At 43.1% G+C, this 20,074-nt stretch overlaps 1 protein-coding gene across 1 annotated transcript in view; it reads right to left on the bottom strand.

The window, feature by feature from the left end:
- The window catches only part of yme1l1b (YME1-like 1b), a 62,349-nt gene that overhangs the window by 10,429 nt on the left and 31,846 nt on the right, over positions 1–20,074 (bottom strand). Inside the window, exons 4-14 of the mRNA XM_068014092.1 lie at positions 17,508–17,609; positions 17,307–17,416; positions 17,065–17,215; positions 13,079–13,162; positions 11,117–11,199; positions 10,941–11,031; positions 5,931–6,083; positions 5,693–5,825; positions 4,365–4,427; positions 507–619; positions 267–422 (exon numbers count right to left, since the gene is read on the bottom strand). Coding sequence (XP_067870193.1) covers positions 267–422; positions 507–619; positions 4,365–4,427; positions 5,693–5,825; positions 5,931–6,083; positions 10,941–11,031; positions 11,117–11,199; positions 13,079–13,162; positions 17,065–17,215; positions 17,307–17,416; positions 17,508–17,609 — 1,239 coding nt within the window. The remainder of the gene's footprint in view (positions 1–266; positions 423–506; positions 620–4,364; positions 4,428–5,692; positions 5,826–5,930; positions 6,084–10,940; positions 11,032–11,116; positions 11,200–13,078; positions 13,163–17,064; positions 17,216–17,306; positions 17,417–17,507; positions 17,610–20,074) is intronic.

Here is a 20,074-nt window from a genome sequence, read left to right as displayed (position 1 = left end):
AAATGCAAGTTTGTCCATCTAGTTCAATAAAAAGACAAACACTTAGGGACTAATTTTACAGTGCAAAAAAAACACACCAGATGAATAAGTTCTTAAACACAGATACAGCCAATTTACATAAACAGCAGCAGGTAGATATTTTTCAAGCGTATATCTTGGATTTTCTTTCCTCTAAAGTAGTGGCTTGGAATTTCAAAACACACAACTTTATAAGAGATACTAAAGCTTTTAGAAAGTCAAAATTCAAATAGCTGGGTAGAACCTACCCATAAGGATTTTGTCCTTAGAAAATTCCAAGTCTTTCATTGTGACTTGATCTTTTTCATCTACAGCTGCTTTTAGAGCAGCTTGGTTGACCAGATTCTCAAGTTCTGCCCCGGAGAAACCCACTGTGCCTCTGGCTATTATTTCTGCATCAATTGCTAAAAAGGAAAAAAAAACAAGTCAAATCACACACAAAATAGGTTTGGAATAATTATCTTTGTTAGGCAATAGCTGCAGCTTACCTGGATCAACTTTAACCTTGCCAAGATACCATTTAAGAATCTCTATTCGCCCTCTTATATCTGGTCTAGGAACTGTAACTTGCATGTCAAATCTACCCGGACGGACAAGGGCACTATAGAGGAAGAATACACAAGAAACTGCATCAATTTAAAATGTGACTGAATCTGGGAGATATTCCTTATTGCATAACTATTGTACTGTATAAATACTTTTTTTTTTAATTCATTCATGGGATATGGGCGCCACTGACTATGCCAGCATTTATTGCCCATCCCTAATTGCCCTTAAGGTGGTGAGCTGCCTTCTTGAACCGCTGAAGTCCATGTGAGGTAGGGACACCACAGTGCTGTTAGGAAGGGAGTTCCAGCATTTTGACCCAGCGACAGTGACAGGAAATGGCGATAAAGTTCCAAGTAAGGATGGCGTGTGACTTGGATGGGAACTTGCAGCTGGTGATATTCCCATGCATCTGCTGCTCGTCCTTCGATGTGGTATAGGTCGCGGGTTTGGAAGGTGCTGTCGAAGGAGCCTTGGTGCGTTGCTGCAGTGCATCTTGTAGATGGTACACTGCTGCCACTGTGCGTCGGTGGTGGAGGGAGTGAATGTTTGTGAATGGGGTGTCAATCAAGCGGGCTGCTTGTTCTGGATGGTGTCGAGCTTCTTGAGTGTTTTTGGAGCTGCACCCATCCAGGCAAGTCGAGAGTATTCCATCACACTCCTGACTTGTGCCTTGTAGATGGTGAACAGGCTTTGGGGAGTCAGGAGGGGAGTTACTTGCACAGGATTCCTAGCCTCTGACCTGCTCTTGCAGCCACGGTATTTATCTGGCTATTCCAATTCAGTTTCTGGTCAATGGTAGCCTCTAGAATGTTGAAGGTGGGGGATTCAGCAATGGTAATGCCATTGAATGTCATGGGGAGATGGTTAGATTCTCTCTTTTTGGAGATGGTCATTGCCTGGTACTTGTGTGGCACAAATGTTACTTGCCACTTATCAGCCCAAGCCTGGATATTGTCCAGGTCTTGCTGCGTTTCTACACGGACTGTTTCAGTATTTGAGAAGTCACGAATGGTGCTGAACATTGTGCAATCATCAGCGAAAATCCCCACTTTTGACGTTATGATTGAAGGAAGGTCATTGATGAAGCAGCTGAAGATGGTTGGGCCTTGGACACTACCCTGAGGAACTCTTGCAGTAATGTCCTGGAGCTCAGATGACTGACCTCCAACAACCACAGCCATCTTCCTTTGCGCTAGATATGACTCCAACCAGCAGAGAGTTTTCCCCCCCGATTCCCATTGACTCCAGTTTTGATGCCATACTCCGTCAAATGCTGCCTTGATGTCAAGGGCAGTCACTCTCACCTCAAGTCTTGAGTTCAGCTCTTTTGTCTATGTTTGAACCAAGGCTGTAATGTGGTCAGGAGCTGAGTCGCCCTGGCAGAACACAAACTGAGCATCACTGAGCAGGTTATTGCTAAGCAAGTGCTGCTGATGGCACTGTTGACGACACCTTCCATCACCTTACTGATGATTGAGAGTAGACTGATGGCCGGGTTGGACTTGTCCTGCTTTTTGTGTACAGGACATACCTGAGCAATTTTCCACATTGCTGGGTAGATGCCAGTCTTGTAGCTATACCGGAGCAGCTTGGCTAGGGGTGCGGCAAGTTCTGGAGCACAGGTCTTCAGTATTATTGCCGGAATATTGTCAGGATCCATAACCTCTGCAGTATCCAGTGCCTTCAGTCGTTTCTTGATATCACGCAGAGTGAAACGAATTGGCTGACGTCTGGCATCTGTGATGCTGGGGACTTCAGGAGGGGGCCGAGATGGATCATCAACTCGACACTTCTGGCTGAACATTGTCGCAAATGCTTCAGCCTTATCTTTTGCACTGATGTGCTGGGCTCCCCATCATGGAGGATGGGGATATTTGTGGAGCCACCTCCCCCAGTTAGTTGTTTAATTGTCCACCACCATTCGGCTGGATGTGGCAGGACTGCAGAACTTAGATCTGATCTGTTGGTTATGGGATCGCTTAGCTCTGTCTATTGCATGCTGCTTAAGCAGTTTGGCATGCAAGTAGTCCTGGGTTGTAGCTTCACCAGGTTGACACCTCATTTTGAGGTATGCCTGGTGCTGCTCCTGGCATGCCCTCCTGCACTCTTCATTGAACCAGCGTTAGGTCTCCTGGCTTGATGGTAATGGTAGAGTGGGGGATATGCCGGGCCATGAGGTTACAGATTGTGGTTGAGCACAATTCTGCTGCTGCTGATGGCCCACAGCGCCTCATGGGTGCCCAGTTTTGCATTGCTAGGTCTGTTCGAAATGTATCCCATTTAGCACAGTGATAGTGCCACGGTATCCTCAATGTGAAGGCAGGACTTCACCTCCACAAGGACTGTGCAGTGGTCACTCCTACCAATACAGTCATGGACAGAAGCATCTGCAGCAGGCAGATTGGTGAGGACAAGGGTGAGGACGAGGTCAAGTATGTTTTTCCCTCGTGTTGCTTCCCCACCACCTGCCGCAGACCCAGTCTAGCTGCTATGTCCTTTAGTACTAGGCCAGCTCAGTCAGTAGTAGTGCGACCGAGCCACTCTTGGTGATGGACATTGAAGTCCCCTTGCCACCCTCAGTGCTTCTCCAAGTACTGTTCAACATGGAGGAGTACTGACTCATCAGCTGAGTGAGGGCGGTAGGTGGTAATCAGTAGGAGGTTACCTTGCCCATATTTGACCTGATGCCATGAGACTTCATGGGGTCCGCAGTCGATGTTGAGGACTCCCAGGGCAACTCCCTCCCTACTGTAGAACACTGTCTCGCCACCTCTGCTGGGTCTGTCCTGCCGGTGGGACAGGACATACCCAGGGATAGTGATTGCAGTGTCTGGGACATTGTGTCTAAGGTATGATTCCTTGAGTATGACTATTGCTTGATTGGTCTGTGGGACAGCTCTCCCAACTTTGACACAAGCCCCCAGATGTTAGTAAGAAGGACTTTGCAGGGTCAACAGGGCTGGGTTTGCCATTGTCGTTTCCGGTGCCTAGGTCGATGTCAGGTGGTCCGTCCGGTTTCATTCCTTTTTATTAACATCGTGGCGGTTAGATACAACTGAGTGGCTTGCTAGGCCATTTCAGAGGGCATGTAAGGAGTTAACCACATTGCTATGAGTCTGGAGTCACATGTAGGCCAGGCCAGGTAAGGACAGCAGATTTCCTTCCCTAAAAAGACATTAGTGAACCAGATAGGTTTTTACAACAATTGACGATGGTTTCATGGCCATCATTAGACTAGTTTTTAGTTCCAGATTTATTAATTAAATTCAAATTCCACCTTCTGCTGTGGTGGGATTCGAACCCTTGTCTCCAGATCAATACCCTGGGTCGCTGGGTTACTAATCCAGTGATAATACCACTACGCCACCGCCTACCACCTATACTGGTGAAATGCATTTCAATCCAGTTTGTCAAAATTAGTTCCAGCCTGTTGATCTAATAGGGTAGATTCTACAGTGCGATTCAAGCTTTATTTTGCCAACAATTCAACTGAATAATAAATTGTTGAGGTAGAATTACAAACATAATTGAGTGGTACTGAAAGTCAAGACAGTGTGGTTACTACAGTTTTGTGGAATTGTTTTAACAAAATTGGCATACTGAATATAATCAAAGGTGAATTAATGAGTTATATTAAAATACTATTTTTGCAATTGCATGGTTAACTCAATCAAAAATCACATTCAAACGATAGTGACGCCCACAACCCAACTTTTCTTTTTAAATGAAGCAGCACATATTCGGCTTTAAACTTAGAAAACCAACAATAAACAAATCAAAGTTCAATTTACACTTACTTGTCTAATGCTTCAGGAAAGTTTGTAGCTCCTATTATAATGACACCTTCATTGGGCTTGAAACTGAACAGAAAAAATAAACTTTACAGCACAAATTATTAAATGTCATTGTAATTGAAATACAATTTTAAAATGTTTAATATCTACCACTAATACTGGTGAATTTATTCAAATTCTTAAAAAGCACAAGTTATTTAGAGCTACAAAATGGAGTGCTATCTACAGAATTGCTACGGTTGCTCAAGTGTCCTTACTTTTAAAAAAAAAAATACACATAGCATGATTTTACAGACACATTCTACCCCCTGTAGCTCAGTGGTAATACAATGGCATGATAAGCTCACAAAGTTGCAAAAACTTTCCCAAGCTTGATTGCTGGCTTGAAATAACAATTAACCCAGCAAACGTGACAGTAAAAGCCTTACAAACCTCCCTCACTGAACTTTTAACAAAGTGGGAGAATTAAAAGCAAATTTGTTTTTCCAAGATTGCCATCCAGTGACCCCTGCTGGACATAGAGTTATAAAGTCAAAACAGCACAGGAGGCAGCAACTCGGCCCATCAACTCCATGCCATCTCTCTGTGCAGCAATTCAGTCAGTCCCATTCTCCTGCTCTATCCCCATAGCACTATAAGTTTGTTTCCTTCAAGTGCGCATCCAATTTCCTTTTGAAATCATTGATCCTCTCTACTTCCACTACCCTTGTAAAGTCCAGGTCATTACAACTTGGTACGTACAAAAGTCCTTCCTCACATCCCCACTGTATCTCATGCCCAAAACCTTAAATCTGTGTCTTCTAGTCCTTGTACCATCAGCTAATGGGAACAGCATTGCTTTGTCTACCTTATCTAAACCTGTCATAATCTTGTACACCTCTACCAGATCTCCCCTCAACTTCCTTTGCTCCAAGGATAACTACCCATTTCACCAACATAACCTTGTAGCTAAATTCCCTCATCCCTGGAACCATTCTAGTACATCTCCTGCACATCCTCTCTCATCCTTCCTAAAGTGTGGTGAGTAGAAGTAGGCGCAATACTCAAGTTGTGGCCTAACCAGAGCTTTATAAAGATTCAGCATAACTTCCCTGCTTTTGTACTCAATACCTCTATTTTTGAAGGCCAAGATCCTATGTGCAAGATTAAGCGAGATTAGGATTTGACCTGGCTGTAATCATCCCAAAAAGTGGCAAAGATCGACACTCCCTGTCCAAATTCACATGAACAAATGGCCACACAGGCAAGGTACTCTCTACAGATACTAATGCCATTGAACCAGACTATTTCACTTCACTTTTTTCTCTTAGTGTGTTGGCCTCTTCTCTTACCCATCCATTTCTGCAAGTAGTTGATTTATGGTCTGTCGAGAATATGGATGCATGGGTGATTCAATTCTCTTTCCACCAACAGAATCCAGTTCATCAATAAAGATAACACAGGGTGCATTTGCTTTTGCCTCCCCTAAAAGAGCGCGCACACACAAAAAAAGCAAATTCAAACAAAAAGGAAATAGAGAACTGTAATAATTCTATAAAATTTTCCATTTTATAAACTGGGGAAACATACTAAACAGATTCCTTATCCTACTAGCTCCAACACCAACAAACATTTCATCAAACTCTGATCCTGATGCATAATAGAATGGCACGTCTGCTTCGCCTGCAACAGCTCTTGCAAGGAGAGTTTTCCCATTTCCAGGGGGTCCAACTAAAAGAATACCTGAAATTAAACAGAATTGGACATCTCAAGTTGATTGCAAATTATATATTACTGTTTTTTTCAAATTTATTAGAGGTTTTTGAGGTTGTAACTGGTAGGGTAGATAAAGGGGAACCAGTAGATGCCGTATACCTGGATTTCCAAAAGAGATTTGGATATGGTGCCACACAAAGTTAATCAGCAAGATAAGGGCTCATAGAATATATTAGCATGGATAGAGGATTGGTTAACGGACAGGAAGCAAACCGTAGGCATAAATGGGACATTTTCAAGTTGGCTGTGACCAGAGGAGTGTCGCAATGTTCAATGCTGAGGCCTCAGCTATTTACAATCTATATTAATGATTTAGATGAAGAAACAGAGAGTAACGAATTTAAGTTTGCTGATGATACAAAGGTAGGTGGACATGTAAGCTGTGGGGACAACACAGAGGCTGCAAAGAGATATAGACAGGTTAAGCGAGCGGACAACAAGGTGGCAGATAGAGCATAATGTGTGCAAGTGTGAGGTTATTCACTGGCTGCAAGAATAGAAGAAAAGTTGTACATGTTGACATTCAGTGTGACTTGGGTGTGCTCGTACAAGGAACACAAAGTTAGCATGCAGGTGCTGCAAGCTATTAGGAAGGCAAATGACATGTTGGCCTTTATTGCAAGGGGTTTGGAATATAATAAATAAATAAGTCTTGCCACAATTGTACAAGGCTTTAGTGAGACTACACCTGGAATACTGTATGCAGTTTGGTCTCCACATTTAAGGAATGATATACCTGCATTGGAGGCAGTACAGCCAAGGTTCACGAGATTGTTCTGTGGGATGAGAGGGTTGGCCTGTGATGAGAGGCTGAGTAAACTGAGTCTATATTCTCTACAGTTTACAAGAATGAGGGGTGAGTTCATTGAAACTTACAAGATTCTAAAGGGGCTGGATAGGGTAGACACAGAGGTTGCTTCCGCTGGCTGGGTAATCTAAAACACGAGGGACACAGTCTCAGGATAAGGGAGTGATCATTTAAGATTGAGATGAGGAGAAATTTTTTCAAAGGGTTGTGCATCTTTGGAATTCTCTACCCAGAGAGTAGCGGATGCTCCAATGTTGGATATATTTAAGGCTAGGATGGACAGATTTTTGGTCTCAGGGAATCAAGGGGATATGGGGAGCGGGTAGGAAAGTGGAGTTGAAGCCCAAAAATCAACCATGACCATACCGAATGGCTCGACGGGCCATGTGGTTTATTCCTGCTCCTATTATGTTCAAACAGTAGAGAAATCAAAATTTTAAAGCATATGTACTTGTACAAAATATCTCCTTTAAAAAAACTACTCTGCACAATTAGAAGCATCGCTCATGCATCAGTTGTGACATGCATACTTAAGTTTCAAATTAACTGAAACCGGTATAAAAATTTCCATCAAATCATTTGAATTAATTCTCAAGTCAATACTTAGCAATCCTAATAACCTGTAAAGCCCCCATTTGAGCTCACTATACCATTTAGAACAGAAAAGAAACGAAGGACAAACAGCCCAAGAAGCTCATGGTCATTAATGAACAACGAACCACTTGGCTCCAGCCTTCATTAAACTCTTGATTCAAACAGGGACAAAAAAAGAACTTAGTTCCACATGAGGCGAGTGTGACTGCCCTTGACATCAAGGTAGCATTTGACGGAGTGCGGCTCCAGCAAAACTAAGTCACTGGAAATCGAAAGAAAGCTTAATTGACTGGAGTCATATCTAGCACAAGCCAATCATATCAGCTGCAGGAGCTCCTCAGGGCAGTGTCTCGGCACAACCATCTTCAGCTGCTTCATCAATGACTTTTCCTCCATCATAAGGTCTGAAGTGGAGATGTTTGCTGATAATTATAGTGCTCAGTTCCATTCACAACTCCTCAGATAATGAAAGTCTGTACCCGCTTGCAGCAAGACCTAGACAACATTCAAGCTTGGGCTAAGTGGCAAGTAACATTTGTGCCACACAAGTGCTAGGCAATGACCATCTCCAACATGAGAGAAAGTCTACCTACCTCCCCTTGATATTAAACACCGAATCCCCAACCATCAACATCCTGGGGGTCACCATTAACCAGAAACTTAACTGAACCAACCACATAAATACTGTGGCTACAAGAGCAGGTCAGAGGTTAGGTATTCTGTGGTGAGTTACTCTCCAAAGCCTTGCTACCATCTACAAGGCACAAGTCAGGAGTATGATGGAATACTCTACTTGCCTGGATGAGTCTGCTCCAACACTTAAAAAGCTCGATACCATCCAGGACAAAGCTACCTGCTTGATTAACGCCCCACCCACCATTTCAATATGCACTCCCTCCATCAGTGGCACACCATGGCTGCAACGAGTACCTTTTTTTATTATTTGTTCATAGGATGCAGGGAGTCGCTGGCTAGGCCAGCCTTTATTGTCCATCCCTAATTGCCCTTGAGAAAATGGCGGTGAGCTGCTTTCTTGAACCGCTGCAGTTCTTGGGATGTAGGTACACCAACAGTGCTGTTCAGAAGGGAGATCCAGGATTTTGACCCAGCGACAGTGAAGGAACTGCGATATAGCTCCAAGTCAGGATGGTGTGTGGCTTGCAGGGGAACTTGCAGGTGGGGCTGCTCCCATGCATTTGCTGCCCTTGTCCTTCTAGTTGGTAGAGGTCGCAGGTTTGGAAGGTGCTGTTGAAGGGGCCTTGGTGAGTTGCTGCAGTGCATCTTGCAGACGGTAGATGCTGCTGCTACTGTATGTCAGTGGTGGAGGAAGAGAATGTTGAAGGTGACAGATGGGGTGCCAATCAAGCAGGCTGCTTGGTCCTGGATTGGGTCGAGCTTCGAGTGTTGTCGGAGCTGCACCCATCCAAGTAAGTAGACAGTATTCCATCATACTCTTGACTTGTGCCTTGTAGATGGTGGACACTGGGGAGTCAGGTGGTGAGTTACTCGCCGCAGAATTCCCAGGCTCTGACCTGCTCTTGTAGCCACGGTAGTTATATAGCTGATCCAGTTCAGTTTCTGGTCAATGATAACCCCCAGGATGTTGATATTGGGGGAATTCAGCGATGGTAATGCCATTGAACATCAAGGGGAGGTGATTAGATTCTCTCTTGTTTGAGAGAGTCATTGCCTGGCATCTATGTGATGCGAATGTTTATGGTCACTTACCAGCCCAAACCTGACTGTTGCCCAGGTCTTGCTGCAGCTGGAGACAGGCTGCTTCAGTATCTGATGAATCACAAATGGTGAACATTGTGCAGTCATCAGCAAACATCCCCACTTTTGACCTTAAAATGAAGGGAAGGTCATTGATGAAGCAACTGAAGATGGTTAGGCCCAAGACACTACCCTAAGGAACTCATGCAGTGATGCCCTGGGACTGAGATGATTGACCTCCATGATTGACCTTTGTGCTGGGCCAGCGGAGAGTTTTCCACCCGATTCCCATTGACTCCAGTTTTGCTAGGGTTCTTTGATGCCATATTCGGTCAAATGCTGCCTTGATGTCAAGGGCAGTCACCCGCACCTCACCTCTGGAGTTCAGCTATGTCTATATTTGGACAAAATCTGTAGTGAGGTCAGGAGTTGAGTGGCCCTGGCGGAATCCAAACTGAACGTCAGTGAACAGATTATTGCTGAGCAAGTGCCGCTCAATAGCACTGTCGACAACCCCTTCCATCGCTTTGCAGATGATCAAGAGTAGACTGATAGGGCGGTAACTGGCTGAATTGGAATTGTCTTGTTTTCTGTGTACAGGACATACTTGGGCAATTTTCCACAATGCGGGGTAGATGCCAGCTGTACTGAAACAGGTTGGCTAGGGGCGCAGCTAGATCTGTAGCACAAGTCTTCAGTACTATTGCCGGAATGTTGGCAGGGCCTATAACCTTTGCAGTATCCAGTGTCTTCAGCTGTTTCTTGATATCAGGTGGAGTGAATCAGATTGGCTGAAGACTGGTGTCTGTGATGCTGGGGACCACAGGAGGAGGCGGAGATGGATCTTCTGGCTGAAAGTAGATGTGAGTGCTTCAGCCTTGTCTTTTGCACTGATGTGCTGGGCTCCCCCATCACTAAGAATGGGGATATTTGTGGAGCCTCCTCCTCCTGTTAGTTGTTTAATTGTCCACCACCATTCATGACTGGATGTGGCAGGACTGCATAGCTTAGATCTGATCCGTTGGTTGTGGGAATGCTTAGCCCTATCTATGGCATGCTGCTTCTGCTGTTTAGCATGCAAGTAGTCCTGTGTTGCAGCTTCACAAGACTGACCTCATTTTTATGTATGCCTGGTGCTGCACCTGGCATGCCCTCCTGCACTCTACATTGAACCAGGGTTGGTCTTCTGACTTGATGGTAATGGTTGAGTGGGGGATATGCCAGGCCATGAGGTTATAGATTGTGGTTGAATACAATTCTGCTGCTGCAGCTGATCTACAACCCACAACCACCACCACCTAGGAGGACAAAGGTCGCAGGAACTTGGGAACACCACCATCTGCAAGTTCCCCTCCAAGGCACACACTACCCTGACTTGGAAATATATTGCTGTTTCTTCATAGTCACTGGTCAAAATCTTTGAAGTCCCTCCCTAGCAGCATGGCAGCAATACCTTCATCTCACACACTGCAGCACTTTAAGAGGATGGCTCACGACCATCTGTTAAAGGGTAATTAGGGATGGGTAATGAATGCTCATCTTACTAGTGACATCCACATCCCATGAATTGATTTTTTTTTTTTTTTAATTCCTTCCATTTTACTCATTAGAAACATATCAGATGATTTTGGAGTCAGTTATAAAAGTATTGACACACTACTGGGACTAAAAATGCATTACTGAAATTATAATTCCTAGCTGCATACCTTTAGGCAGCTTGCCTCCTAATACAGTGAACTTCTGAGGGTTTTTCAAAAATTCCACTACTTCTTGAAGCTCCTGTTTTGCCTCCTCCACCTGGTGAAGTCATAAAAGCAATATTTGCAAATAAATCACTTAAAATTCAATATACTTATGAAGGATCAATGCAAATGTTACCTACCCCTTTCACATGTTCAAAAGTTACATTTTTCATCTGAATTGGATCCACCGCTGCGTCCAGTCCTGATGTAGTACGGAATCGCACTGTTGGAAATGCAAGTGTAAACTGAAATACTAGATCTCTATGAACTTTTCACTTGAAAACTTACTGAAGCCAAGCGCAAAGTAAACCTGAAACAGTAGTCCTTGAACTTTAATTAAATCACTTCTTTTTAACCCATTATTCACAAAAGTTGACTGAAATGTGCATGTACAATTATATGCCTTTGTAGAATGCAGAGCTCTTCTTTGGCCTCCTTATCTCGAGAGACAATGGATACGTGCCTGGAGGTGGTCAGTGGTTTGTGAAGCAGCACCTGGAGTGGCTATAAAGGCCAATTCTAGAGTGACAGACTCTTCCACAGGTGCTGCAGAGAAATTTGTCGGGGCTGTTGCACAGTTGGCTCTCCCCTTGCGCCTCTGTCTTTTTTCCTGCCAACTGCTAAGTCTCTTCGACTCACCACATTTTAGCCCCGTCTTTATGGCTGCCCGCCAGCTCTGGCGAACGCTGGCAACTGATTCCCACGACTCGTGATCAATGTCACAGGATTTCATGTCACGTTTGCAGACGTCTTTAAAGCGGAGACATGGACGGCCGGTGGGTCTGATACCAGTGGCAAGCTCGCTGTACAACGTGTCTTTGGGGATCCTGCCATCTTCCATGCGGCTCACATGGTCAAGCCATCTCAAGCGCCGCTGACTCAGTAGGGTGTATAAGCTGGGGATGTTGGCCGCCTCGAGGACTTCTGTTTTGGAGATACGGTCCTGCCACCTGATGCCAAGTATTCTCCGGAGGCAGCGAAAATGGAATGAATTGAGACGTCGCTCTTGGCTGACATACGTTGTCCAGGCCTCGCTGCCATAGAGCAAGGTACTGAGGACACAGGCCTGATACACTCGGACTTTTGTGTTCCGTGTCAGTGCGCCATTTTCCCACACTCTCTTGGCCAGTCTGGACATAGCAGTGGAAGCCTTTCCCATGCACTTGTTGATTTCTGCATCTAGCGACAGGTTACTGGTGATAGTTGAGCCTAGGTAGGTGAACTCTTGAAACACTTCCAGAGAGTGGTTGCCAATATTGATGGATGGAGCATTTCTGACGTCCTGCCCCATGATGTTCGTTTTCTTGAGGCTGATGGTTAGGCCAAATTCATTGCAGGCAGCCGCAAATGCAGAGCTAACTTCAGAATAATCAGCTTTAATACGAATACACAACTTGATATGAAGTAAAAATTAGAGGGGTCATTACATCACTTTCAGACAGAGCTTTCCAAAATAGAGCTAAAGTCCAAACTAATTACAAATGAAAGGAGCAACATTCGGCTTGGCTGACTTGAACATGATTTCATGATACAAAATATTGCACCAATGTGAATTTTTCAACTGAAAACAGGCAAGATTTTAGTAAAGGTCAACACGTTAGGAGTCTGCTTTTCATCTTTCACGGAAAAATTCTAAGATTGAAAGGATATATTTTACAAAAAACATGGTAGTTTAAATTTCAATATATGAATTACAGTGTAGCTTTTCCTGATTGTAATATTTCTTTTCAAACTTGATACTGATAGAACTAATTAATTTTAAAAGTGTAAGATTTTTGAACTATTCCCAAGAACTGATTTCCACTGACCTATCGAATCAAATAAAACATTAAGTACCCAATATATTGTTTTTACCAGGAAACTAGGTAGGATTTCTGAAGATAGAGGAGATACCACACAAACCGTGCTATGAATTCTCCTCTTACAGTGGCACAAGAATTAAAATGATGCATCCAAACACACATATTAGAACATTAACTTGCAATGGTAAAATATTTTTAAGAATAGACGGTCAGTTGAAATGATGTGGTAATTTATAAATTATTGCTTGCTTCTAACTGCATACCACAAAAGCAAAATTAAGTGAGTCATTGAAAGTTTACCAGATAAGAACGGCGTTCTGGACAAACCATAAATCCCAAGCAAAAGGAGGAACAAAAGAACCAGTCTCGTTCTTCTTAAAGAGTCTAGAGTGAGAGGAGAAAAAAAAATGAATACAAAAAAAAAGTTGTGTTAATTGTTCAAAAGGACTGTTTTCTTAAATACTAGGGAGCATGGCAGCACATTGCATTTGAGAACACTGCACTTAATGCCACACATTGGCACAATAATGTTTTACATCTATAGTTACTAACATGTGCTTTTTCATCTTCTACCTTACTCATTGTGTAGTTTTTGAGTTCTTTTAAGAAGTTACACAATTTTTAAAAATGTATTCCACTTTTTAAACTAGATTAGCATTTTTCTTTGACCTTTTCTTCTTTTTATTCTTACTATGCAATTTTTGGTAAACCCATTCTTCCAATTTACTGTTTGAATTCACTCCACTTTTATTCCCCAGTTCTGACTTCACAACTGCATTCAAATGAGAGTGGAAGTACATTTCCAAGTCAGGTCTAGCAGAATGGAGAAGTTAGATGGATCATGAGCTTGGTGCATAACTGTGCTTACAGAGGAGACTGGGTATATCAGAGCAGAGTCTCTAATGTATGAATTTGGAGCACGAGTAGGCCATTCAGCCCCTTCATGCCTGCTCTGCCATCTAATAAGATCATCACAGATCTGATTGTGGCCTCAACTCCACTTTCCCACCTGTACCCGCTACTCTTTGACTCACTTATTAGTCAAGAATTTATCTACCTCTGCATTAAAAATATTCAAAGACCCTGCCTCCACCACTCTCTGGGGAAGAGAGTTCCAAAGACTCACAACCCTCACAGAAACCATTCCTCGTCTCCATCTTAAATGGGCGACGCCTTTTTTTTAAAAAAGAAACTTTGTCCCCTAGATCTAGTCTCTCCCACAAGGGGAAACATCCTTTCAGCATTCACCCTGTCAATTCCCCTCAGGATCTTGTATGTTTCAATAAGATCACCTCTCATTCTTCTAAATTCCAATGGATATAGACCCAACCTGTCTAACCTTCCTTCATAAGATAAACCCCCCATCCCAGGTACTGTCGAGTAAACCTTCACTGAACTGCCTATAACACATTTATATCCTTTAAAGTAGGAATTGGTTAGGGGGCCCTGTTTTTTTTTTTATTTGATTCATGGGATGTGGGCGTCGCTGGCAAGGCCAGCATTTGTTCCCCACCCCTGTGGGAGGGACAATCCTAAAAATAGCTAAAGAAAGTGAAAAAATAAAAATAAAAACAGAGGGATGTTATGATCAAAGATCAAAAGCAACTAATTGCTGGGACGATTGCTCACCGAGATCAACAAGTTCAGGAAGCTCATAGATTTTGCCACAAAGATTGAGACCATCTGTTCAGCTGCCTCTACTCGTTCCCACCTTTCTTTTAGCCCACTGGGCTAAAATTCTCCCAAGGTTTCCCCCACCTGCCCTAGCCCTAAGCTCACATCTTTCTCTAGTTTCACTCCCATCTCGCCCTCTCCAATCTCACCTTATTGATGAGGCCCACCTCCTGTTCCCTCAACCCTCCTCCCACTAAACTGACCACCTAACTTCCCTTCCTGGCCCCCATGTTAGCTGAACAGTTCCCTCCCCTTAAATATTGTCTGCTATCATAATCCCTCTCCTCAAAAAAAAACACCCTCAACCCCTCTGTCCTTGCAATGTACCGTCCCATCGCCAACCTCCCTTCCCTCTCCAAAGTCCTTGTATATGCTAACACTTCCCAAATCCATGTCCATCTTTCCTGCAACTCCACATTTCAATCTTGCAAACATATTTCTGCCCGTCAGTGTCTTGAAATGGCCCTCAAAGCCACAAATGGCATGTGTGTTTACCACGGTCACAATCTCTGTTCTTCCTTCTTGAGCTGTCTGCAGCCTTTGATACGATTGACATCATCCTCTTCCAACGCGTCCAGTTCAGTGGGACAGGCCTCATCTGGTTCCACTTATATCTACGCAGAGAATCAACTGCAATTGTTTCTCTTCCTGTTCCCACACAGTTACATCTGATGCTGAACATTGAGCCTTGGCACCCCCCACCACCCCCCAATTCTCATCAACATGCTGCACCTCAGTGATATCATCTGAAATCACAATGTTAGGTTCCACAAGCACGCTGAGAACATGTAGCTCTACTTCATCACCACCCCTCTCGACCCCTGCACTGTCTTGAATTTCTCAGACTGCTCCTCAGTCATCCAATGCTGGATGAGCAGAAATTTTTTTGACTAAATTTGGGAAGCCATTGTCTTTGCCCCACCAAAAACTCCGTTCCCTCTCCATCAACTTCATCCCTCTCAAGACAACTCTGAGGCAGAATGAATGCTTGTAATTTTGGTATCATATTTGACCTCAAGATTAGCTTCCAAAGACAAATCCACCCCAGTACCAAAACTGCCAACTTCCATCTTCAACAACATCCAACTCCACCCTTACTTTAGCTCATCTGCTGCTGACACCCTCATCCCTGCCTTTGATACCTCTAAACTTGATTATTCCTAATCTCTCCTGGCCAACCTCCCATCCTAAGTAAACTTAAGCTCATCCAAAACTCTGCTGCCCACATCTTAACCCACCCCAAATCCCACTCACCCATCATCCCTGAGCTCATTAACATGCATCGGCTCCCAGCTCCGCAATGTCTCAATTTTGCCTTCAAATCTCTCCATGGCCTCACCACTTCCCATCTCCACTCTGATTTTAAGTGCTCCAGCTGCCTAGGTCCAAAGCTCTGGAATTTCCTTCATAACAGCTTCAAATATCTAACTTTCATTCCTCCTTTAAAACACACCTCTGTTCGAATATCTCATGTCGCTGTCAACTTTGGTTTGATAATGCTCCGGTGAAGCATCATGGGATGCTTTACTACTTTAAAGGTGCTATATAAATGCAAGTTGTTCGGCTTCCAGTGGTCTCCAGTATGATCACAGGGTAGAATGGACCAAATCAGCAACACTGGGAGCACCTGCACTCCTGCCTATTTATGCTCTACAATTCAAGAGAACATTTTTATTGGTAAAGGTAGAATTTCATAAGTATAGAAGTACATTTGGAAAGCTACAGAAATATTTAGTACATAAGGATTCAAAATGATTACCAAGTACATTAAGCATGTACAAATTAAATGAAACACTTTTTTTTTTCCCCCTGCACACCTGTATCTAAGAATCCTCTGATGTCTTTTGCTACTAATGAATTCAGATTTTGTGCTCTCAACCAACATTTCACCAGGAACATTCAGTTGCTCTACAACTCCATTGCTCACCTGGATGCTCTGTAAATCTGAACTTGTTCTTACCTTGAATAATTACTCTCAATTCCACTCATGTCCTTGAAATAAATGAGTGCCACAATGGGAGCCCACATGGCTTCAAGCCATGCCTTCCTATAGGATGTGAACACCCTCTGTGCCAGTCACATTTAGGTCTCCACCCAATCCTCCTCTTCCAATACATTGTTGACTGCGTAGCCTATGTTACTCACTCCAATCTGAAATATAATTAATTACTCTCCCAATATCCACCCAGCCCTCACCTACACAGTCCATTTTCGATTCCTCACTCCCCTTCCTGGGCTTCTCTCTCTAGCGATGTGCTTTCCACCAGAGCTTTTGAAAATCTCTTTCCTCAACCAAGAATTCCACTTTGCTATAGTCAACAGGGCCCTTGACTAGATTTTAGCACATTTTCCATGCTTCTGCCTTGACCTGGACATTGGGAGGCCTTTGTTGTGATGCTGGGCATGGACAAATAACACTGACATTCACCATAAAGATCTATACATGAAGAATGCCACTGAATGAGGCCAAAAGAAAGACAGACAGCCAACACCACAAGACCATACCAAGGATGAGGTATCAGCAAGAAAGCAGGAAAGGGAGAAATAGTTCCAAGTAATAAAAAAGGACCTTCAGTGCTGTATAATAAAAACTGTCTTAGTAACTGACTTACCATTTGTCCTTTGTGTAAGAGCTTGTGCTTTAAGGAAGCCCTCTGCAAAACCAGTCTTAAATGCATCTTGATGTGCCTCAGGAATATTTTTTGTTTTGATCAAGCTGTCCAAATTCTCAACCTCTCTGCCTCGGTCCCTCAACAGAAGTCCCTTCAAACAAAAGGTGATGAAAATCAACTGTGTTATAGCTATTTCCAAGAAGAGATCATGTTTTAACAGGCAGACTAACATCACTGCTTACCTTCATAAATGAAGAAGGAGCGATACTTTCTGATTCAACTAAATGCTCAGGTGCTGCCAGTCTCCTTGCTCTTGACCTCAGAGTTTTAAAGCCACGTATTTGCTCTTGGACTTAAAAAAATTAACATTCCTTAATACAGTTTCAAACAAGTAATCATTTTAATGCAAGAATAAACAAACAGTTAACATCTAGAACACATACTTGGGCACAGATGAAGGTTGGAACAGAGAGTCTGTAGTGGCCTGGGGTGCTGTCGAGAAAGCCGTGACGCACGTAGCATGTTGAAGACATTGCTTGAAAAGCCTAGAAACAGAACCGCTACTTAAGTGTACAAATAGTGATGATCAACACATTTAGATTAAAACCTAATATTTAATGATCTTCTTGTTAGAAGTCAGAGCATAAATAGTTAGTCATAAATTTTAGAAAACAGACTACAAAAATATAAGATTTGTCTAATACTAATATCCTGTCAGGTCTACACAAGTTGTAGCGTCTAGAAGCAAGTGCTCCATATGAACCACAGGCTGAATTTAAAGACGCAGAAGAGACGTGACTTGTGCGCCGTTGAGTCCCCGCGATATTTCACGCGGGGGCTCATTTAAATGGAGGGGACGGAAAGCCCGCCCCCAATGACATAGAGGGGGCAGCCGCACAGTCCCTGGCAATGGCATCCAGCACCACCGCGCAGGCATCATTTTTAAAGGGCTTCTAGCACTTACTAACAATTGTAATATTTAACGGTGTCGCTGCAATTAAAAGTGGAAATGAAATGTAACTTTGAAACCCCTCAGCCAAAAAAATACCTTTTGCAATGCCAAACATTCACCCCCCGCAACTTCAGCACCTTTGATCCTCAACCCCTTCCCAACATCCCCACAACCAATTGGAACCGTTTTCACGGCTTCCACCAACACACCTTCCCCCCACAACCCCCAAGCTGAAAATTTCTGTCCTCCCCCCTCCCCACCAGCATCACGCCTCAGACCTCCATACAGAAGTCCAAAGGCATGGGGAGCTCTGGCCACCAGACGGAATATCGGCATGGGACGGCCATCGGGTTAAGATAAGGTAATGTGCATTAATTTAATTTTAATATTAAAATGAAGGCCCCGAGGGCTGCACAGGGGCTTCGCTGCCACCCGTAAAATGCGGCGGGGCCTTCCTGGCATCAGGGGTTGTGGTGGGCCTCTCCCGGCAGAATTTTCCAGGCTTACCCACCATGACCCCTGACGTCAGAGGGCTAGAAAAATTCAGCTCCATTTCCTTTAACATTGCAAACAGAGATTAGTTACTGTAGCATCGCAGCTTATACAACAAAATTCTGCAAATACCCAGGTAAGCCAATTCTTTCATTAACCCTTTAACCCCACCCCTGAATCCTGTTCCTGTGACTTGTTTCTTGTGCATGCCCTACCTTCACCTTACTTTGGGGCCTGTACCTACAGTACCCAAGCTCAATAATCTAGCTCTCTCTAAACCACTCTCTCTTTTCCTGTTTAAAGTCCTTATTAAAAATCCACCTATGACCAAGCTGTTGGTGGTCTCTCCTAGCACCTCCTTTTTTTGGCTCTGCATTTTATTTTGTGAAGTGCTTTGGGATGTTTACCTAAATTAGCTGCACTATGTAAATAAAAGTGATTGCAATACTCAATGAGCAATATGAAAATATGATGCCATTAGCAATACTGAATACAAAATGTGTAAAATAACCTTAGAATTAACTTTTAGATTCAATAATATTGGTCGAAAATGGGACGATGGAATTTATACAAGTTTTTTTTCTTGCAAAGAAGTTCCAATAAAAAACTATTTTTACACACACTCTTAATTCTTTATCTAATTTCTTTACTTAAAAGACTTTTTAAAATTCATTTAATAGCCAACAGATTGGCTAGAAACAAAACAAAACTTAAAATAATCTGTTAAAGAATCATAACACGCAAATATTTTTGACTGCAAAACTGGTCAAGAGTGAATGTTTGCTTCTGCTGATAATCCAATCAAAGAGGCAGCTCTCGTCCTGATGTAAGGTAGGTCAATTAAGTTCAAATGATCCTTTAATCCAAGTGTCAGGTATATCTAAGGTCTGCAACTTAGACGTATGCACTTATATTTCTTATAAAAAATTAGCGATTGCCATCTTTGGCTCTGCGCTTTTATGCATGATGGCTATAATGAGCATTGCGTAGTGATCACTTTTGTTTTGAAGACTGAGTTTCAAAGCTATTTCCCCAAGGGGTAGTTTTCTGTATAAAGCCATAACACATTTCACTTGCTGGTAGTTCAATTTTGTCTGGCTACAAGGCACTGAAGCAGAAGGTGACTCCATAAGCACAAGCCCAGATAAACCCTTCAAAAGACAGTTTGTTAATTCACAAACTGATCAGACTTACTCTAAAAAGAATTTGTTTTATTTCATTTCTGCAAGGAGTTTATAAGGAACTCATTTGACTAGTTTGTTTGTTCAACTCTTCGAGAAGTAGCTTCAAACTACTTTCCTTGGACTGATTTAAATACGTCATGTCTATATAATTATTCATAGACTATCTAGGATGTCAGTTCATCACAAAATTAGCTGGCATGGCTGATATTTTTTGAAGCAAGACAGCTATATTTAAACAAAGAAGAAACAAAGAACAGTACAGCACAGGAACAGGCCATTCGGCCCTCCAAGCCTGCGCCGATCTTGATGCCTGACTAAACTAACACCTTCTGCACTTCCGGGGCCCATATCCCTTTATTCCCTCCCTATTCATATATTTGTC

The sequence above is a fragment of the Heterodontus francisci genome, chromosome 2, assembly GCF_036365525.1.
Source record: "Heterodontus francisci isolate sHetFra1 chromosome 2, sHetFra1.hap1, whole genome shotgun sequence".
Classification (NCBI taxonomy): Eukaryota; Metazoa; Chordata; class Chondrichthyes; order Heterodontiformes; family Heterodontidae; genus Heterodontus; species Heterodontus francisci.
This window is presented reverse-complemented; position numbering and strand designations above follow the sequence as displayed.